The sequence below is a fragment of the Hyaena hyaena genome, unplaced genomic scaffold (genome assembly GCF_003009895.1).
Source record: "Hyaena hyaena isolate Hyena2069 unplaced genomic scaffold, ASM300989v1 scaffold_432, whole genome shotgun sequence".
Taxonomy (NCBI): Eukaryota; Metazoa; Chordata; class Mammalia; order Carnivora; family Hyaenidae; genus Hyaena; species Hyaena hyaena.
In genome coordinates, this window is record NW_024081063.1 from 1,165,329 (window position 1) to 1,181,896 (window position 16,568).

A 16,568-nucleotide genomic window follows, 5' to 3' on the forward strand; every position below is an offset into this window, starting at 1 on the left:
GTAACCAAAGAAGATGAAGTTTCTTATCATCCGGGTCACTGATAGCACTCAAAAAAAAACAAAAACAAAAACAAACTTCTGGGACGTCTGGTGGTTCCGTCAGTTAAGGATCTGACTCTTGATTTCGGCTCAAGTCATGATCTCATGGTTTGTGAGATCGAGCTCCCCATAGGAGTCTGGTTGGGATTCTCTTTCTCCCTCTCTCTCTCTCAAAATATATAAATAAACATTAAAAGAAAATACCTTTAAGTATGTCCCATCAGAGCCCCAAAGGTTCTTGAGACATGCCTAATGGCTGCTGAGGGGGAAAGGCTCATTGGACAGATCTTAGGGCCCATGTGACCTCATGCCAACCAGAGAAGCTCTATTTTCCATCTGTTTCATATATTAGAGTTCCAATGGAAAACCACATTTTATAAAAGGGTCAGGATAGTTTTTTTTTTTTAATGTTTTATTTATTTCTGAGAGAGAGAGAGACAGAATCTGTGTCAATATGAGCAGGGGAGGGTCAGAGAGAGAGGGAGACACAGAATCTGAAACAGGCTCCAGGCTCTGAGCTAGCTGTCAGCACAGAGCCCGATGCGGGGCTTGGACCCATGAACGGTGAGATCATGACCTGAGCCAAAGTCAGACGCTTAACCAACTGAGCCATCCAGGTGCCCCAAGATAGTTTTTAAAAATGTATCTTATCATATTTTGTTTATGGCTACTTTTTAAAAAGAACTACTGAGGCTCTAGTTGTTTCCTAAAACATTACTTTTAAGGTAAAGTCCCTACACAAGAAAATACTTAATTAAATTCTATTCACAGAATAATGCACAAATAAGGGAACTTGCTGATGACGGTAATAGCTAACCCTTATGGAGTACTCCATATGTACCAGGCACTGTTTAGAGCATTTCATATGTATTAATCCATTTAATCCTGAAAACAATCTTGTGAAGTAGGTTTTATTAACTATTAACTGTATTTTATATGTGAAGAAACTGAGGTATAGGCAGATTAAATCTCCATGCTACAGGTCATACAGGACAAGTACCAAAACTGGAGACATGAGTTTAGGCAATCTGGTTAGAGTTTATGGTCTAACCATAACTCTACCTAATGTTTAATGACTGAGTGAACGTTCTGAGTGCATACCTGAGTACAAGTCAAGTACTACCAAAAATAAGTAAAATGAAACACTGAGTTAGGTGTGTCAAACCTGACGAGGCAATGGAGAACAGAGCAGGGTGACAACACTGTGCCTCAGACATAAGTAAATGTACTCTGTGCAAGGAAAGCGCTGTGAGGAATGCACACAAATATAAGAAGCAGCCGGAGAAGAAAATGGCAAAGTGGTTTAGCTTCTGTGGGCTTATTATTTTCACTTCAGGAAACACAATCAAACATTCTTTTTTTTTTTTAATTTTTTTTATGTTTTATTTATTTCTGAGGGAGAGAGAGAGAGTCAGCATGAGCAGGGGAGGGTCAGAGAGAGAGAGGGAGAAACAGAATCTGAAGCAGGCTCCAGGCTCTGAGCTGTCAGCACAGAGCCCGACGCGGGGCTCGAATCCACGAACCGTGAGATGATCACCTGAGCTGAAGTCGGACGCTTAACCGACTGAGCCACCCAGGCACCCTAGGGTAGTTTTTAAAAATCAATCAATCAAACATTCTTAAATTCAATAATCTATTCCTAAGAAGCTGGTAGCACCACTCTTCCTTATGTATGTCTTTCTTAAACTGGTTAAAAAAAAGTGAAAAACAAAAAAACCCCAGAAACTAGCACCCACTTGTTTCCTATAACACTGGCTGTGTGAAGGCTTCGTGGAAGTGGCACCATCCCTTTTGTTTCTGGTTTTGACCACGACATAGTTTCTAGAAGTAAAAACAAGTATATTAGCAATTTGGTCTAATAATAGGAAATTACCTCAACTTGCAGAATTTTAAAAAATAAAAAAGGATTTACCAAAAAGAAGCAAAAATATTTCAAAACAATTACTTGAATTTCATCTTAAAATGAACATTTCCAGCCAACATAAATAGCCAATTCCAGTAATCTATTTATACATGAACGTTAGTGTTAGTAATGAGAGGTGTATTTAGGGTGCTACCAATTTTGAACCAAAACCAGATTAGAGATGTTCACGTTTTAAGTAAGAGCACATTGTGTAGAAGATAGTCAAAAGTGAGAGGCACACATACCTTCCAATTACTCATTCCTAGGATCCTTATAAAAAGAGCTAGCTAGCCCAGAGTTCTTTACTGACTAGCAATAACATTACTAATGCTACATTTCTCTTAGAGTAACCATATAAATTTGATCACCCCCACTGGGATATTTTACAGAGTGGGAATTGATACTATTGATAATTACATGAGACAATAAGCATAAATCAGTCATCTTAGACAAACCAGGACATATGGTGACCCTACTTATAAGGAGCACGGAAGAGTTACTGCCATAAACCACGCATCCATTTGTTTAATTTTATTGATCAGCAACCATTCACATCACATCTCGGCTGTTCTGCAGCTGGCTACACGTGCCTCTATAAACCTAAGTGTGACTCAATAAATAATGTAACCAAAAATATTTTTCAAAGCAATTTTTACATTTTCCTTTATCAGTTATAACCAATTCCCGAGTCTGAGTCAAGGTAAGCTTACCTAAGTCAAGTTGCCAGAGATCATCCAGGCGAGCACCACACATTCCACCAAAGACATACATTTTCGGACTTCCAGAATCTTTTTTGCAATATATCACAGCTGTGTGGGATTCTCTTGGAGAAGGCACAATCCCTTTAGTCACTGGAATGCTCCAACCCACCACACCAGAACCATGCTGTAGCTCCAATTCATAGAAATCATTTAAATATCTAGGATATCATGAAATAATATTAAAACATTAACACAACATATACCTTCTATTTGATTTTCGTTTCTATTTAGAAAGTTAATATATGCTTACTGTGAAAAAGTCATTAGTATGGAAAGGCATTAGGAGAGCAAAAACCCCCTTCCTCATTTATTCACCACGTATTTATAAAAAAACTACCATGTAAACCAAGTGCTCTTGCAGGGATCAGCAGTGAACAGAAGAGATTAAAAAACTTCCTGCCACCGTTTAGGGAGCACTCATGTCCACAACAACTGTGGTGGTTTCAAACACAGCCCCAAATTCTCTGACACTCTTCCACTCAGGAGGTAGGACCTACGTCTGTCCTCACCCTCAATTCCAGGCAAGCCTGTGACTGCCGCATCTAGAGTATGGTGACAGGACACTATGTGACTTCTGAGGCTTGGTCACAGAGGCTAATGCAGTTTCACCGTAGAACACCTGTTCCTGGAACCCCGAAGCCCCAGGTAAGTCCAACTAACACCCAAACACCATCTGAAGCAGCATATAGAAGCATGCAGGATGATGGCCCCAGTTCAGTCCATCCTTCGGCCATTTCTGTTGAGGTATCAGATGTGGCAGTGACCATTCACTGCCTTCCATCTCAGGGTCTAGCTATCACTTCTGTGTCCTATCCAAATTCCTGATGCACAGAATCCCTGAGCATCACAAAATGCTTGTTATTTTGCATCACTAACTTTTGGGGGAGTTTATTACATGGTACTAGATAACCAGAACAATCACTATTGACAATAATTGGTAAATACCCTTCCTTTTATTTTTTTTATTTTAGAGAAAGAGAAAGTGTGAGTGGGAGAGAAGGGCAGAGGGAAAGAGGGAGAATCTTAAGCAGGCTCCACACTCAGCATGGAGCCGGGGGGTGGGGGTGGGGGGGAAGTGGCAGTAGATTCAATCCCATGACCCTTGGATCATGACCTGAGCCAAAAATCAAGAGCTGGATGCTCAACTAACTGACCCCCCCACCCCCCCGGCAAGTGCCCCAGTAAATACCCCTTCTGACCTCTATATGTGAATATCCACATATGTGTAAATGAGACATACTACAAATGTTGCTTTGCAACTTTTTTCTTTTAAAATGTTCACTCTATAATGTCATAGTAATGCCCTATATAGCTTTTTTTTTTAAACTCTAGAAACTGGCATGAAACTTCTCATACCTGACTTTGATGTTTTCAATGTTTCAAGCAAAATGACTTTTATAGGAATACATTTCCTATCAACTTCTTACTCAAATATGAGAGCAAAATTAAAACACTTCAGGACATATAAAACTACTAAGCGTAGATATATAATTGTTTTGGGAAAAAATGACTCTAGATGTCATTCCAGAAAAATAAAAAGAAATTCAAGAAAGAATACACTGAACAAGAGAAATGGTGGTACAAAGAAACCAATGATTTATAAATCACATTTAAATTGATGTTTGTAAGTATGGTTGTGAGGTCTAACCAAGTAGTAAGAAAGACTAACCAAATAACTAATTTCTTAACATTATTATAATCTGGAATAAGATTCAAGAATACATGGAACATATGGGAAAATAAGGGTAAGCAAAAGAAGGTAAAGACAGTAATCTATTCTCAAAGATGACAAGATCCTTTCAGTTTAAATGTGTGTAATAATTTCTGAACAACTAACAGAAGCACGGGATTAGCACATATAACTTTCAAACCATTAATAAGAAAGGAAAAAAAAGTAAATCAAGAAAAAGTAAAGAAAAGGAAAAATAAATAAAGCAGAGGCTATGGAAAACAGTCAATATTTCCAATGGTTGGGGAGGGGGGATCACTACAAAACAATATTAAAAGAAAGACAAACTATAAAAAGAAACTTGGTATATATCACAGAAAAAGATAAAATTTTCTTGATGTAAAAAGCTCCTACAAGGTGGGGATTATAACCAATCACATAATAGGCACAAATAAAAGGATATAAGCTGACAGTTCACAGGATGAGAATATAATTGTATAAATGTGTATGAATACACACACAGAAACACATACACAAACACACGAACACAAATGTTCAACCTCATTACAATTTTTAAAAATCTAGCAAAGGTAGGAAAAGGCAGGGAGCTGGAGGTGGAGGAGCAACAATGAGCAGAGCAGATGAAAAATGTAAAACACTAAAGTAGTGAAAGACTTCCCTATGAAGAGACAAAGTCTCTTGGAGGCAGGAAGCATGTAGGGAAAACAAAATAAAAGAACCCTAAATCCAGCTATAAGCCATTACCAGCACTGATAATATTAAACTATGTAACGACTGATGTGGCATAGACTTACACAGATCTGAGTGCATGCCAGCCAGGATGCTACACCAGCTCATACTGGTTGTTAATCCTATTTTAAAAAGATAAGTCTACAACAAAATGATATACACAGGCTGCAAATTAGATACACAAGGAACAAACCACAAATGCACAGTCACAGGGAGATTTTAACATGTCATTCAGAAGTTGATCTGACCTAGGGTCGCCTGGGTGGCTCAGTCGGTTGGGTGCCGACTTTGGCTCAGGTCATGATCTCACGATTTATGAGTTTGAGCCCTGAGTCGAGCTCTGTGCTGACAGCTCAGAGCCTGGAGCCTGTTTCTGTTTCTGTGTCTCCCTCTCCCTCTGCCCCTCCCCTGCTCTGTGTCTCTGTCTCTCAAAAATAAATAAACGTTACAAAATTTAAAAAATAAGTAAAATAAAAAATAAAAATTCGTGTTTATTCAAAACTCTAAAAAAAAAAAATAAGTTGATCTGACCTAGACTCACAAAACAAAGAAGCTCAAGTAATAATTTAAAACAGTGATTAAATAAAGAATCTTGTCTCCAAACAGTCAAGAACTTACAATCTTCATGAACACTTACAGAACAATCACAAAAACTGACTGACATACACCACAAAGACAATCTCCAAGGAGGAGTAACCCCATAGACATTTTTTTAATCACAATATAATAAAACTAGGTATTAGCAACAATAACAAAAGTTTTCACTTGGAAATTTTTACAAGTTTTATGCCAAATTACTTTTGGGTTAAAGAGAAAGTAAGGGCACCTGCTTAAGTGTCTAATTCTTGATTTCAGCTAAGGTCATGATCTCATGATTCATGACCCCAAGCCCCACACTGGGCTCTCCACTGAGTGTGAAGCCTGCTTGGGATTCTTTCCCTCTCCCAGCCTCTCTATCTCTCAAAAATAAGTAAATAAACATTTTTTAAAATTTAAAGAGAACATTAAAAAAAATTTTTTTTTAAATATTTTTATTTATTTCTAGGAGAGCGAGAGAGACAGTGTGAGGAGGGGAGGGTCAGAGAGAGAGGGAGATACAGATTCTGAAATAGGCTCCAGACTCTGAGCTGGCAGTCAGCACAGAGCCCGATGAGGGGCTCGAACCCACGAACCGCGAGATCATGACCTAAGCGAAAGTCGGATGCTTAACCGACTAAGCCACCCAGGCGCCCCGAGAACATTAAAAATTAATCGCAGTAAGAGCACTGTGTGTCAAAACCAATGGAATATGGTCAAACCCATAATCAGAGAAAAATGTGTAGCATTTACTTAAAAATAAATGAACTAATAAGCATTCAAATTATTAGAAGTTAGAAAAAAATTAGAAAAGGCATCCAAACTATTAAAAGTTTAAAAGAAGTTAGAAAAAAGGAAAAATGTAAAGAAATGGAATATAGTTAAAGAAAATAAATGAAAAAGTAAAATAATTAATAAAACTAAAAATGGTCCTTTGGAAACACCAGTAATATAACAAACCACTAGCGAGTCTGGTTAGAGAAAAGAAAACACATACATTTAAAAATAAGAAAAGAGCAGATCTAGAGGTTTCAAAGATACAGAGAATTGTCTTATAATTTTTTTCAATAAATGTAAAAGTCTAAATGAAATGGGTGATTTTTCAGGAAGAACATAGATTACCAAGTGACTCAAAAGAAAGCAGAACATCTAAGTAGATCAATAACTATAAGAGATATTTGAAAAGGCAGTCAAAGATCTTCATTCTGTAGCATCCTGGCTGGCATGCACTCAGATCTGTGCAGATATTTGAAAAGGCAGTCAAAGATCTCCTAAACTATACCAATCTCAGACAATTATGGGAAATTTCTACTAAATATTCAAGAAACTTTGTTAGTTAAGCACAATAAAAAATGGAGAGCTTCCCATAACCTCAAAACACAGCCCTGATTATGTTCCCAGGAATAACAGAACCCTGATACTCAAATCAGATTAGAGTATTTTCCCACTACCCCAAATAAAAACAATATAGGAAAAATCACTAGTGACTATAGATAATATAAATGAATATTAGCAAAGTGAATTCAGCAAAGTACGAAAAGAACACTGTAATACAACAAACTGAAGATTAACTACAAATAAAAAGATGACTCATATTTCAGAACCTAATAATTAACAAAATTAATGGACTAAGAGAAAAAAAAACAGTTCATTTCCATCTCTGAAATGAATACAAATATCCATTTTTGGTTAAAAGGAGGGAAAAATACAATTAGCAAACTAGAAATTTTAAAAAATCTTTAATTTCATCAAAGGCAAATACTAGAAATCTACAGCAAAGATCACAAGTAATGATAGAAGAGTACAGAATACAGTCTTGAACAACAGTTGACAAACTTTTTCTGTAAAAAGTCAGACAGAAAATATTTTAGGCTACGGAGGCCATAAGTTCTGTCACAACTACTCAACTTTGCTCTTTTAATATGAAAGCAGCCAGAGGCAACATGTAAATGAATCTGCATGGCTGTGTTCCAATAAAATTTTATTAACAAAGACAGGACAAATTTGGCCCATACAGTGTAGGTTGTAACCCCAGGTCTAGAGAGCCTAGAAAAAGACCCATGTAAATAAGGATTAAGATATGATAGAGACAGGACTTCAAATCAGTGAGGAAAAAATGGCTTATTTAATAAATGGTGGTGGGAGAATTAGAAATCCACTAGGAAGGAAAAGTAAAAATCCTCATACTAGTCATAAAAATATACTCTAAATCTATAAATATTTGAAACATAAAGAATAAATCTGTGAATATACTAGAAAAATATAGAATGTACTAGAAAATATAGAAAAATAATTTTGGTGTAGGAGAATCTTCCTAAGCAAGAAAAAAAATCCCAGAAAGCAATAAAAGAAAATATTGTCAAACCTGATAAAACAAAAATGAAAACCCTCTTTTAAAAGGAAAGGTAACAGAACACCTGTAAAAAATATCTGGAATGTAAGAACAAAATATATAAAGAACTCCAAAGGATCAATAATAATAATAATAGTAAAACTGAAAACCTAGAGGTATGGTTAGATATGACAAACGAGGGGCGCCTGGGTGGCTCAGTCAGTTAAGTGTCTGACTCTTGATTTAAGTTCAGGTCATGATTCACAGTGGTGAAACTGACCCCTGCTTTGGGCTCCATGGTGCTGGACATGGAGCCTGCTTAGGGTTCTCTATCTCTCTATGTTCCACCCCTACTTGCGTGCTCTATCAAAAATATATAAATAAATAAACAAAATAAATACACACATAGAAATAACAAATGAATTTGGCAAGGTCACAAGACACAAGATCAATATACAGAGACCAACTGTGTTTCTATATACTAGCAGTAAACAATCCAAAAATAAAATGAACAAACCAAATCTATTCAAGTCATAAAAAAGAATAAAAAAATTAGGAATTAATCAAATTAGAGCAAGACATACACATTTAAAACTCAAAATATTGCTGGGAGAAATTAAAGAAGATCTAAACAAATGGAGAGGCATTTCAGTTTCATGGGTTGGAAGACTCAATAAGACAGTAATTCTCCATAATTTTATCTATATATTTCATACAATACCTACCAAATTCCAGGAGACCTTCTTGCAGAAATTGGCAAGCTGATCCTAAATTTAAATAGAAATGCAAAGGACCCAGAATAGCCAAAACAGTCTTGAAAAGCATAATAAAATCTGAGAACGTATATCTTCCAATTTCAAAACTTACTACAAACCTATAGTAATCAAAACAGTGTGGTACCAGCATTAGGCTAGACATATAGATCAAGAGAACAGAATGGAGAATCCATAAATAAACCCTTACAATTATGGTTAATTGACTTTCAACAAAAATGCTAAGACAAGATAGTGGGAAAAGAACAGTCTTTTCAATAAAAGGTGCTGGGACAACTGGATATCCACATGTAAAAAGATATAAAAAGATAAATTTAGATACTTTATCTCAGGCAAAAAAAAAAGTAACTCAAATGAATCACAGATATAAAGATAAAACCTAAAACCATAAAACTTATAGAAAAAATAGAATAACAAATTTTCATCCCCTTGAAATAGGTAAAGAGTTTTAAATATGATACTAAAAGCATGATTCAACAGAAAACATTGATAAATTGGACTTAGCCAAATTAAAAACTTAGTGCTTCAAAAGATATCATTAAGAAAATGAAAAGATAAGCTACAGACTAGAAGAAAATATTTGCAAATCACATTTCTGACTTAAAAAAAAAAAAAAAAAAACACCTTATATTGGGGCACCTGGCTGGTTGGAAGAGCATGTGACTCTTGATCTCGGAGTTATTTAGTTTGAGCCCCATGTTGGGTGCGTTAGATGTAGAGATTACTTTAAAAAAAAAAATCTTATATCCAGAATATACAAAGAACTCTTACAATTCAACAATAAGAATACAAACAACTTAACTTAAAAATGGATAAAGATTTGAATAGGAATTTCACCAAAGAAGATACACAAAGGGCTAAAAAGGCTCATGAAAAGATGCTCAGCATCATTGGTCATTAGGGAAATGCACATGTTTTCATGAGATACCACCTTATACACACTAGGTTGGATGTAATAAAGAGACAGACAGTAGCAAGTGTTAGCAAGAATGTGGAAAATTAGAACCCTCATAGTGTGCTGGTGGGAATGTAAAATGGTACAGTCACTTTGGAAAATGGTTTGGTAGTTCTAAGAAGTTAAACATAAATTTACCATGTGACCTAGCAATTCTACTGCTAAGTATCTAATCAAGAGGAATGAATACATGGCCATACAGAGACCCATATACAACATTATTCATAAAAGCTAAAAACTAAAAACAATCCAGATATACATTAACTAATGAACAGATGAACAAATGTCATATATCCATACAATGAAGCAAAAAAAAAAAAAAAAAAAAAAAAAAAAAAATTTGATACATGTTACAACATGGTTGAACCTCAAAATCATTATGCTAAGTAAAAAAAGATAAATGCAGAAAATCATTATGCTAAGTAAAAAAAGATAAATGCAGAAAATCACTTTTATAGGAAATGTCCAGAAAAGACTAATCTATGGAGATAGAAAGTCACTGNAAAAAAAAAAAAAAAAAAAAAAAAAAAAAAGAAAAGAAAGAAATATTTGATACATGTTACAACATGGTTGAACCTCAAAATCATTATGCTAAGTAAAAAAAGATAAATGCAGAAAATCACTTTTATAGGAAATGTCCAGAAAAGACTAATCTATGGAGATAGAAAGTCACTGCCTGGGGATTGAGATAGAACTGGGTTAGGGTTAGACTGCAAATGGATAAAAATGTTTCTTTTTGGTGTGAGATGCAAATGGTCTAAGCCTGGATTATGGTGATGGATATACAACACGGTAAATTTACTAAAATCACTAAATTGTATGTATAAAAGAATCAGTTTTATGGCACATAATTTTCAAGTTTATTTTGAGAGATAGAGAGAGCATGTGCATAAGTGGGGAGGGGCAGAGAGAGGGAGAGAGAGAATCCCAAGCTGGTTCTGAGCTGTCAGCACAGAGCCCAACAGAGGACTCGATTTCACAAAGCATGAGATCATGACCTGAGCCAGATTAAGAGTCAGACACTTGGGCATCAGGGTGGCTCAGCTGAGGGTCAGACTCTTGATTTTGGCTCACGTCATGATCTCACAGTTTTGTGGGTTCAAGCCCTGTGTCCAGCTCTGGGCCGACAGTGAGGAACCTGCTTGAGATTTTCCCTCTCTCTGTCCCTCTGCCACTCACACTCTCTCTGTAGCTCTCAAAATAAATAAATAAACTAAAAAAAAAAAAAAAAGAGAGAGAGTCAGCTGTTTAACTGACTGAGCCATCCAGGCACCCCATGGTATATAATTTATACTTCATTTAAAAAGAAAAAATGAATATGAACAACTTCAGAAAAGGAATTGCAAATGTCCAATAAGCACAGGTAATCAAGCTCAGTGCCAATTTTTAAAAAATCAAAGTAAATCCATGAAATGTATTTCACCTATTAGTTTGGCAAAAGCCAAGAAGAGTGAGACAATTCAATATTGTGAAGGATGCAGGCAGTCGTGTACACTGTTATCAGGAATATAAAATAGCTCTCTTTGGAGGTTGATTCAGGAATACCTAACAAACTTGAATGTAAGTACCCTTTGACCTCCCTCCCACCAAGTCCATTTATAAGTATGAATCCTCCAAAAATAGTTATACATGTGCAAAGACTGTAATAGCAAAAGAGTGGAAATATTTAAATGTCTACCAGTAGGGGACTAGTCAAATAATTTTCATAATTCAGACTACTTTTCAGCCATTAAAAAAAAAATAAGGTCAATTTTTATCTGCTACCCTAAAAGAGCTCCAAGATAAACTGTTAAAGGAAAACAACAACAAAAAAAACAAACAAATACCCAAAGTCACAAAGCAAAAAGAAAGATTCCACTTCTATAAAAGAAAATCCACGTCTGTGTAGAATCGGATCAATGTTCCCAGCTCCCCTCTTTCAGTACACAGAACACACAGTTCTGGATCACTGCCCAGCAAAATGTGAACAGAAATGAATCTGCTGGCTTTAACCAGTGGCTTTAAAAAGCACGGCATCTATCTATTTGCTCTCTCAAGCAGCATAAACTTGAGAAGCTTGCCCATTACATATAACAACCTAAAAAAGCTGACTAATACGTGTTACAAGAAAAAGATTCTAAAAAATGCACATCAAATTGAATTATGTGTCTCCATGTGTTGGAGGACAGTGATGTTGTGAGAAAGAACTTCATACACTTTCTAATTTCTTGAATTTTTACAAGTCTATATCTAAAAAAAGAGTCTATTTAATGTAAAAATGAAAAAGACATGTGCTAGAAGTAAAAAGTATCTGGATTAGTATGGTGGGATAAATTTTTCTTCATTTCTCCAGGTTCCAAGTTTTCCATGATGTTTCAGTATGTGTTATTTTTTAAAAGTTTGGAATAAACAAAAAACCTAAGCCTCTAACCTCAATGTAATGTAGGTAATATGCTGATGACAACCTGAAAGCACTTTGAAAATGATGCCAATGATCTTATTTAGCCATTGTAATGACACTGAAACGTAAGTATTTAATCACTCCCATTTCACAGCCAAGGAAAACAGGATTAGATTACTTCCACTAAAGGACACACATGGTAAGCAGTGAATCAGAAAACGGTCTTTTGGACTCTAAAACTCCAAATCCTGAATGCCATGACAATGTGATCAAAACACTGTGCAAAAAGAAAAGAGGTAGTTATAGTTCTGTTTGGAGAAAAGAGAAGAGGATTAGTTCAACAAGTACTTGCTTGTGTGAACCACCCTGAGGGCTTCCTGTAAGAAAATGGACATGACGGCCTTCATTTTGCAGTGAGATTTTTTGTCACCAAATTCCTAGAGACATCTTATTTTAAAGTAACCATTTGTTACTTTTTATTATCATTTATGACAACTAAAATACATTAGGGCTCAAAATATACAAATATGATGCTATAAGCAGTTACATTAGTATCATGTAATAAGATGATTTCTAATTAGAAAAGGCATAGTTTTGAAAACAGATACATTCTCCAGGGACTAAGGAAAACACAAGTGCACCCAAATTTGTTCACTGTTAGGTTCAAATGGAAAAGGCTAAGCTTCATCCTTTTTAATAATTAAAAATGGTAGAAATTAAATATTCTTAAAAGTCATAAAATTATTTCTTTCATAAAAGAAAGAATCAGCATACCTGGGAACATTATTGTTTGAATCTTCACTTTCATTTGCCAGACCACCAAACAAATAGCATTTGTTACCATATAAAGAGAAGCTATGTCCAAGCCGAGGGCAAGGAGGTAAACCAGAAGTAGGGGGGTGGGGTTTCACTTTTTTCCATAACCAACGACTCGCCTAAAAAAAGACCATAAATACAATCAGGCAAAATCAGAAAAGCATTCCTATATTGTCACTAGTATAACATCATACCGATTCATTTTAATTGAAATCCAATCAGAAGCCTCCAATAAGCTATTCTGGGGACAAACGACAAGTAGGCAGATAACTTCTGGAACTAAAATAAACACTGCGATAGAAATTCAGTTTACTCTTCCATATTCACAGCTTTCCTCAACAGCCACCTAATAATAATAATAAACATAACAACTCATAATAACAAACACGAGCAGTTCCAAAATATTTTTCAAATGAAAAATGAAATATATATAGCTTTAAGGTTAAGTGTAATTTATACATTCTTACTTTCTGAAATTAGGTAATCCATAGTATATATTTCAATCTTTAAGTATGCATAAAGGTCATTTAACAAACCAAACACCAAAACTTATGCTCTGGCCACAGATGCTCTATTTATCTAAAACGACTTGCTCATAAATAGGTATAATTCACTTACATCTGTCAATTACCAGATACCCTCATAATAACAGCCCTGTGAACATATGCACAGCTCAGGAATAAAAGTCAATTAAGGGCTGTCAGAGAGGGGTTTGAGTGTGGTTTAGGAGAATCACATTTAGAAAGGATATATGGAACTACCTTTTTGGTGTATACTGCCGGGGGGAAAGGGTGAATATTAGTGTAACAGTAACAATTTCTATAACTACGGCAGAGGTTTTCAAAATATGGTCTGGGGACCAGCAGCAGCACAGGGGAACTTGGTAAGAATGCAAGGGGTGAGGCCCCACATCAGACAATACTGACTCAGAAACTCTGGGAGCAGGGCCCAGCAATCTGTGTTTTCACAAGTCCCCCAGATGCTTCTGTTACTGCTAAAATTGAAGAACTATGACATTAAGATACAAAAACCTAAACATGTTGCATGTACAACTGATGCTAAGTAACAGATACCTTAATGTTACAAATGTTACACTGGGTATTGAAAAAAAAAGTTACATTAGAAACTTTGGCTATTTTGTGAAGTGGAAACATTTTGTTTGAAGCCGTAAAACGTGAGGCTCACATTGTTTCAAATGTGTTAATGAAATATTTTTGCAGTCTTTCAAAGAGTTAAGAACAGTATCATTATTAAAGCTGCAGGTTGAGATAAATTTTAAATACACTTACTTGCAACTCATATAACTCATTGCTGTATCTTCCATACTCAACCATTCCCCCAAACACTAATATTCTGGTACCATCACAGACAAATCCATGGGCAGCGCAACCTGGAGGGATGTCTCCTCTAACTGCTGGTAGGAACCACTGATTTGTAACTAGTGGCCAAAATAAAATGAAAACCAATGATAAGAAAAACGGTTATCACAAATTATAAGTATGTACTTATATGTATCTTCTATATAGTAGTCCTTAATAAGGGATGACTTTACGCCGAGAACACTAAGACTTTGTGGGGGTTTTTTTATTTCTGTATTTATTTATTTTTAATTTTTTTAAATGTTTTTTATTTATTTCTGAGAGAGACAGCATGAGCAGGGGAGGGTTAGAGAGAGAGGGAGATACAGAATCCGAAGCAGGCTCCAGGCTCTGAGCTAGCTGTCAGCACAGAGCCCGATGCGGGGCTTGAACCCACGAACCATGAGATCATGGTGGAAGCCAAAGTCGGACACTTAACCTACTGAGCCACCCAGGCGCCCTGAGAACACTAAAACTTTGTAGTTGCCTAACCGGAGGGAGGCGAGGGATGCTTACTGGCAACTAGTGGGTAGAGACTATAGGCGCCACCAAACATCTTAGGATGTCCCTGCATGCTCTTACAACAACTGATTTCTCTAGTTCAAAACGGCCAGCAGTGCTGCTGCAACAAAATCCTGATCTACGTCATTTAATTCTTACCAAGACCTCGCTCGGGGAGTACCACCGTCTCCATTCTACACATGAAAATCTGCTCTTTAAGTTTGGTGACTTTAGCGCTGATCCTGGGCACGCAGCAGAGCAAAATTCAAACCACGTCTTTACCTTCCAAAAGCCAGGGTTTTTCACACTGTACCAAACTGTCAAATAACTTTTTAACTCTATAGTGGAGTTCCGGGGCAGGGAGCGAGGGTCAAAAATAAAATAAAATAAAATTCCCCCCACGCCGCTATGAGGAACCACTATGATTAAGTGATTAGGTCGAAGTCATTGATCTTGACATAGACTCCAAATTCAGTCACGAGCCTGACACCAAGGAAACAGCATCTTCGTGACAGCGGGCGCGTTTACACGGTGGGGAGAATGAGATGCCACCGTCCTGTCTGTTCCCGGGCGGGGCCCTCAGAGGCAGCGCCCCCGCCCGCAGCCGTCTTTCGGAGCGCTGCGCAGCTGAACTTCAGCACACACACCCCGCTGTGCAGAGACAGGCGCCGCGCTCAGCCACCAACCGCTTCCCTGCCACCTCAGAGGGTTACCAGGGGGTCAAAATCCTGACTGCCACCTGCCAGACACGGGGTTGTATCGGGGGCGAGAGGCCCAGGACGCCTCCCGTTCTCCCTCCGCGCCCCCCCACCCCGCCCTCACCCCCCGCCCCGATCCTCCCCTCCTAAGGAAAGACCGCAGGCGGAGACGAGCCAGGCCCGGAGCGGCTCTGGTTTGGAGTTGGTTTTGGTTTTTGACAGGGGAGCGATCTCGGACCCCCGGAGTGGGCGAGACTCCGGGAAGAGGCCCAGGCGGGTGAAAACGGCCTGTCTCTCGCCTACGTCCGCCAGCAGGGGGGGGGGGGGGGGGGGGGGGGGGGGGGGGGGGGGGGTGGAGGGGGGAGGTCCCGGACCGCCTGCCTGAGGGCCGGCGCGCCCCGCTCGGGGCCCGGTTCCGCCCCGCGGGGCCCCGGGAAAACGGAGCTGCCGCCCGGGACGCTGAGGAAGGCGGGCCGTCCGGCCGAGCCGCGCTCCCCGCAGCCCGCCCGGGGAGGCAGTGACCCGGCGGTGACAGCTGTCAGGGCCGCGGCCGCCGCCTCGCCTCCCCTCCCCCTCCGCGGCTCCCACAGGCGGGGCCGCAGAGTTGCCGCCGCGCCTACCGGTGTTGTAGACGTGCAGCTCGTCCGCGATGCCCTCGTTGCCCCCTCCAAAGATGATCATCAGCTCCCGGATGGCCACGGCCCGGTGTCCGTGCCGGGCGCGGGGGACCGGCCCCGTGAAGGAGGAAACCCGCCTCCAGTTGAGGAGGCTGGGAGCCGCCATCTTCCCAACCCCCGCCCCTCTGCCCACAATGCACCGCGCCCGCTCCGGCGCCTCCGCTCCCGGGGGAGGGCGGGGACCCGCCTCCAGCTGTGAGCCGGGGGTGGGGGTCACGTGACCGCGGGCGCCCGGGGCCCGGCTGGAGGCCGGCGGGGCGCTGAGGGGTCCCGGCAGGGGAGCCCCGCCCTCACCTCCGGCCGACGTGTCAAGGCAGAGCACCTTTGGCAACGGGCCTTAAGGAGCAGAGACATTTCCTCCGGACCAAGTCTCCCCTCCC

The 16,568-nt window shown here is 38.9% G+C and overlaps 1 protein-coding gene across 2 annotated transcripts in view; it reads right to left on the reverse strand.

The window, feature by feature from the left end:
- The window catches only part of HCFC2 (host cell factor C2), a 38,916-nt gene extending 22,613 nt beyond the window's left edge, over positions 1-16,303 (reverse strand). For both annotated transcript variants that reach the window (XM_039252894.1, XM_039252893.1), the window contains exons 1-5: positions 16,132-16,303; positions 14,244-14,392; positions 12,913-13,073; positions 2,653-2,861; positions 1,776-1,860 (exon numbers count right to left, since the gene is read on the reverse strand). In XM_039252894.1, the coding sequence (XP_039108825.1) occupies positions 1,776-1,860; positions 2,653-2,861; positions 12,913-13,073; positions 14,244-14,392; positions 16,132-16,294 (767 nt within the window). In that variant the 5' untranslated portion in view covers positions 16,295-16,303. The remainder of the gene's footprint in view (positions 1-1,775; positions 1,861-2,652; positions 2,862-12,912; positions 13,074-14,243; positions 14,393-16,131) is intronic.
- Between the last annotated feature and the right edge of the window lie 265 nt (positions 16,304-16,568).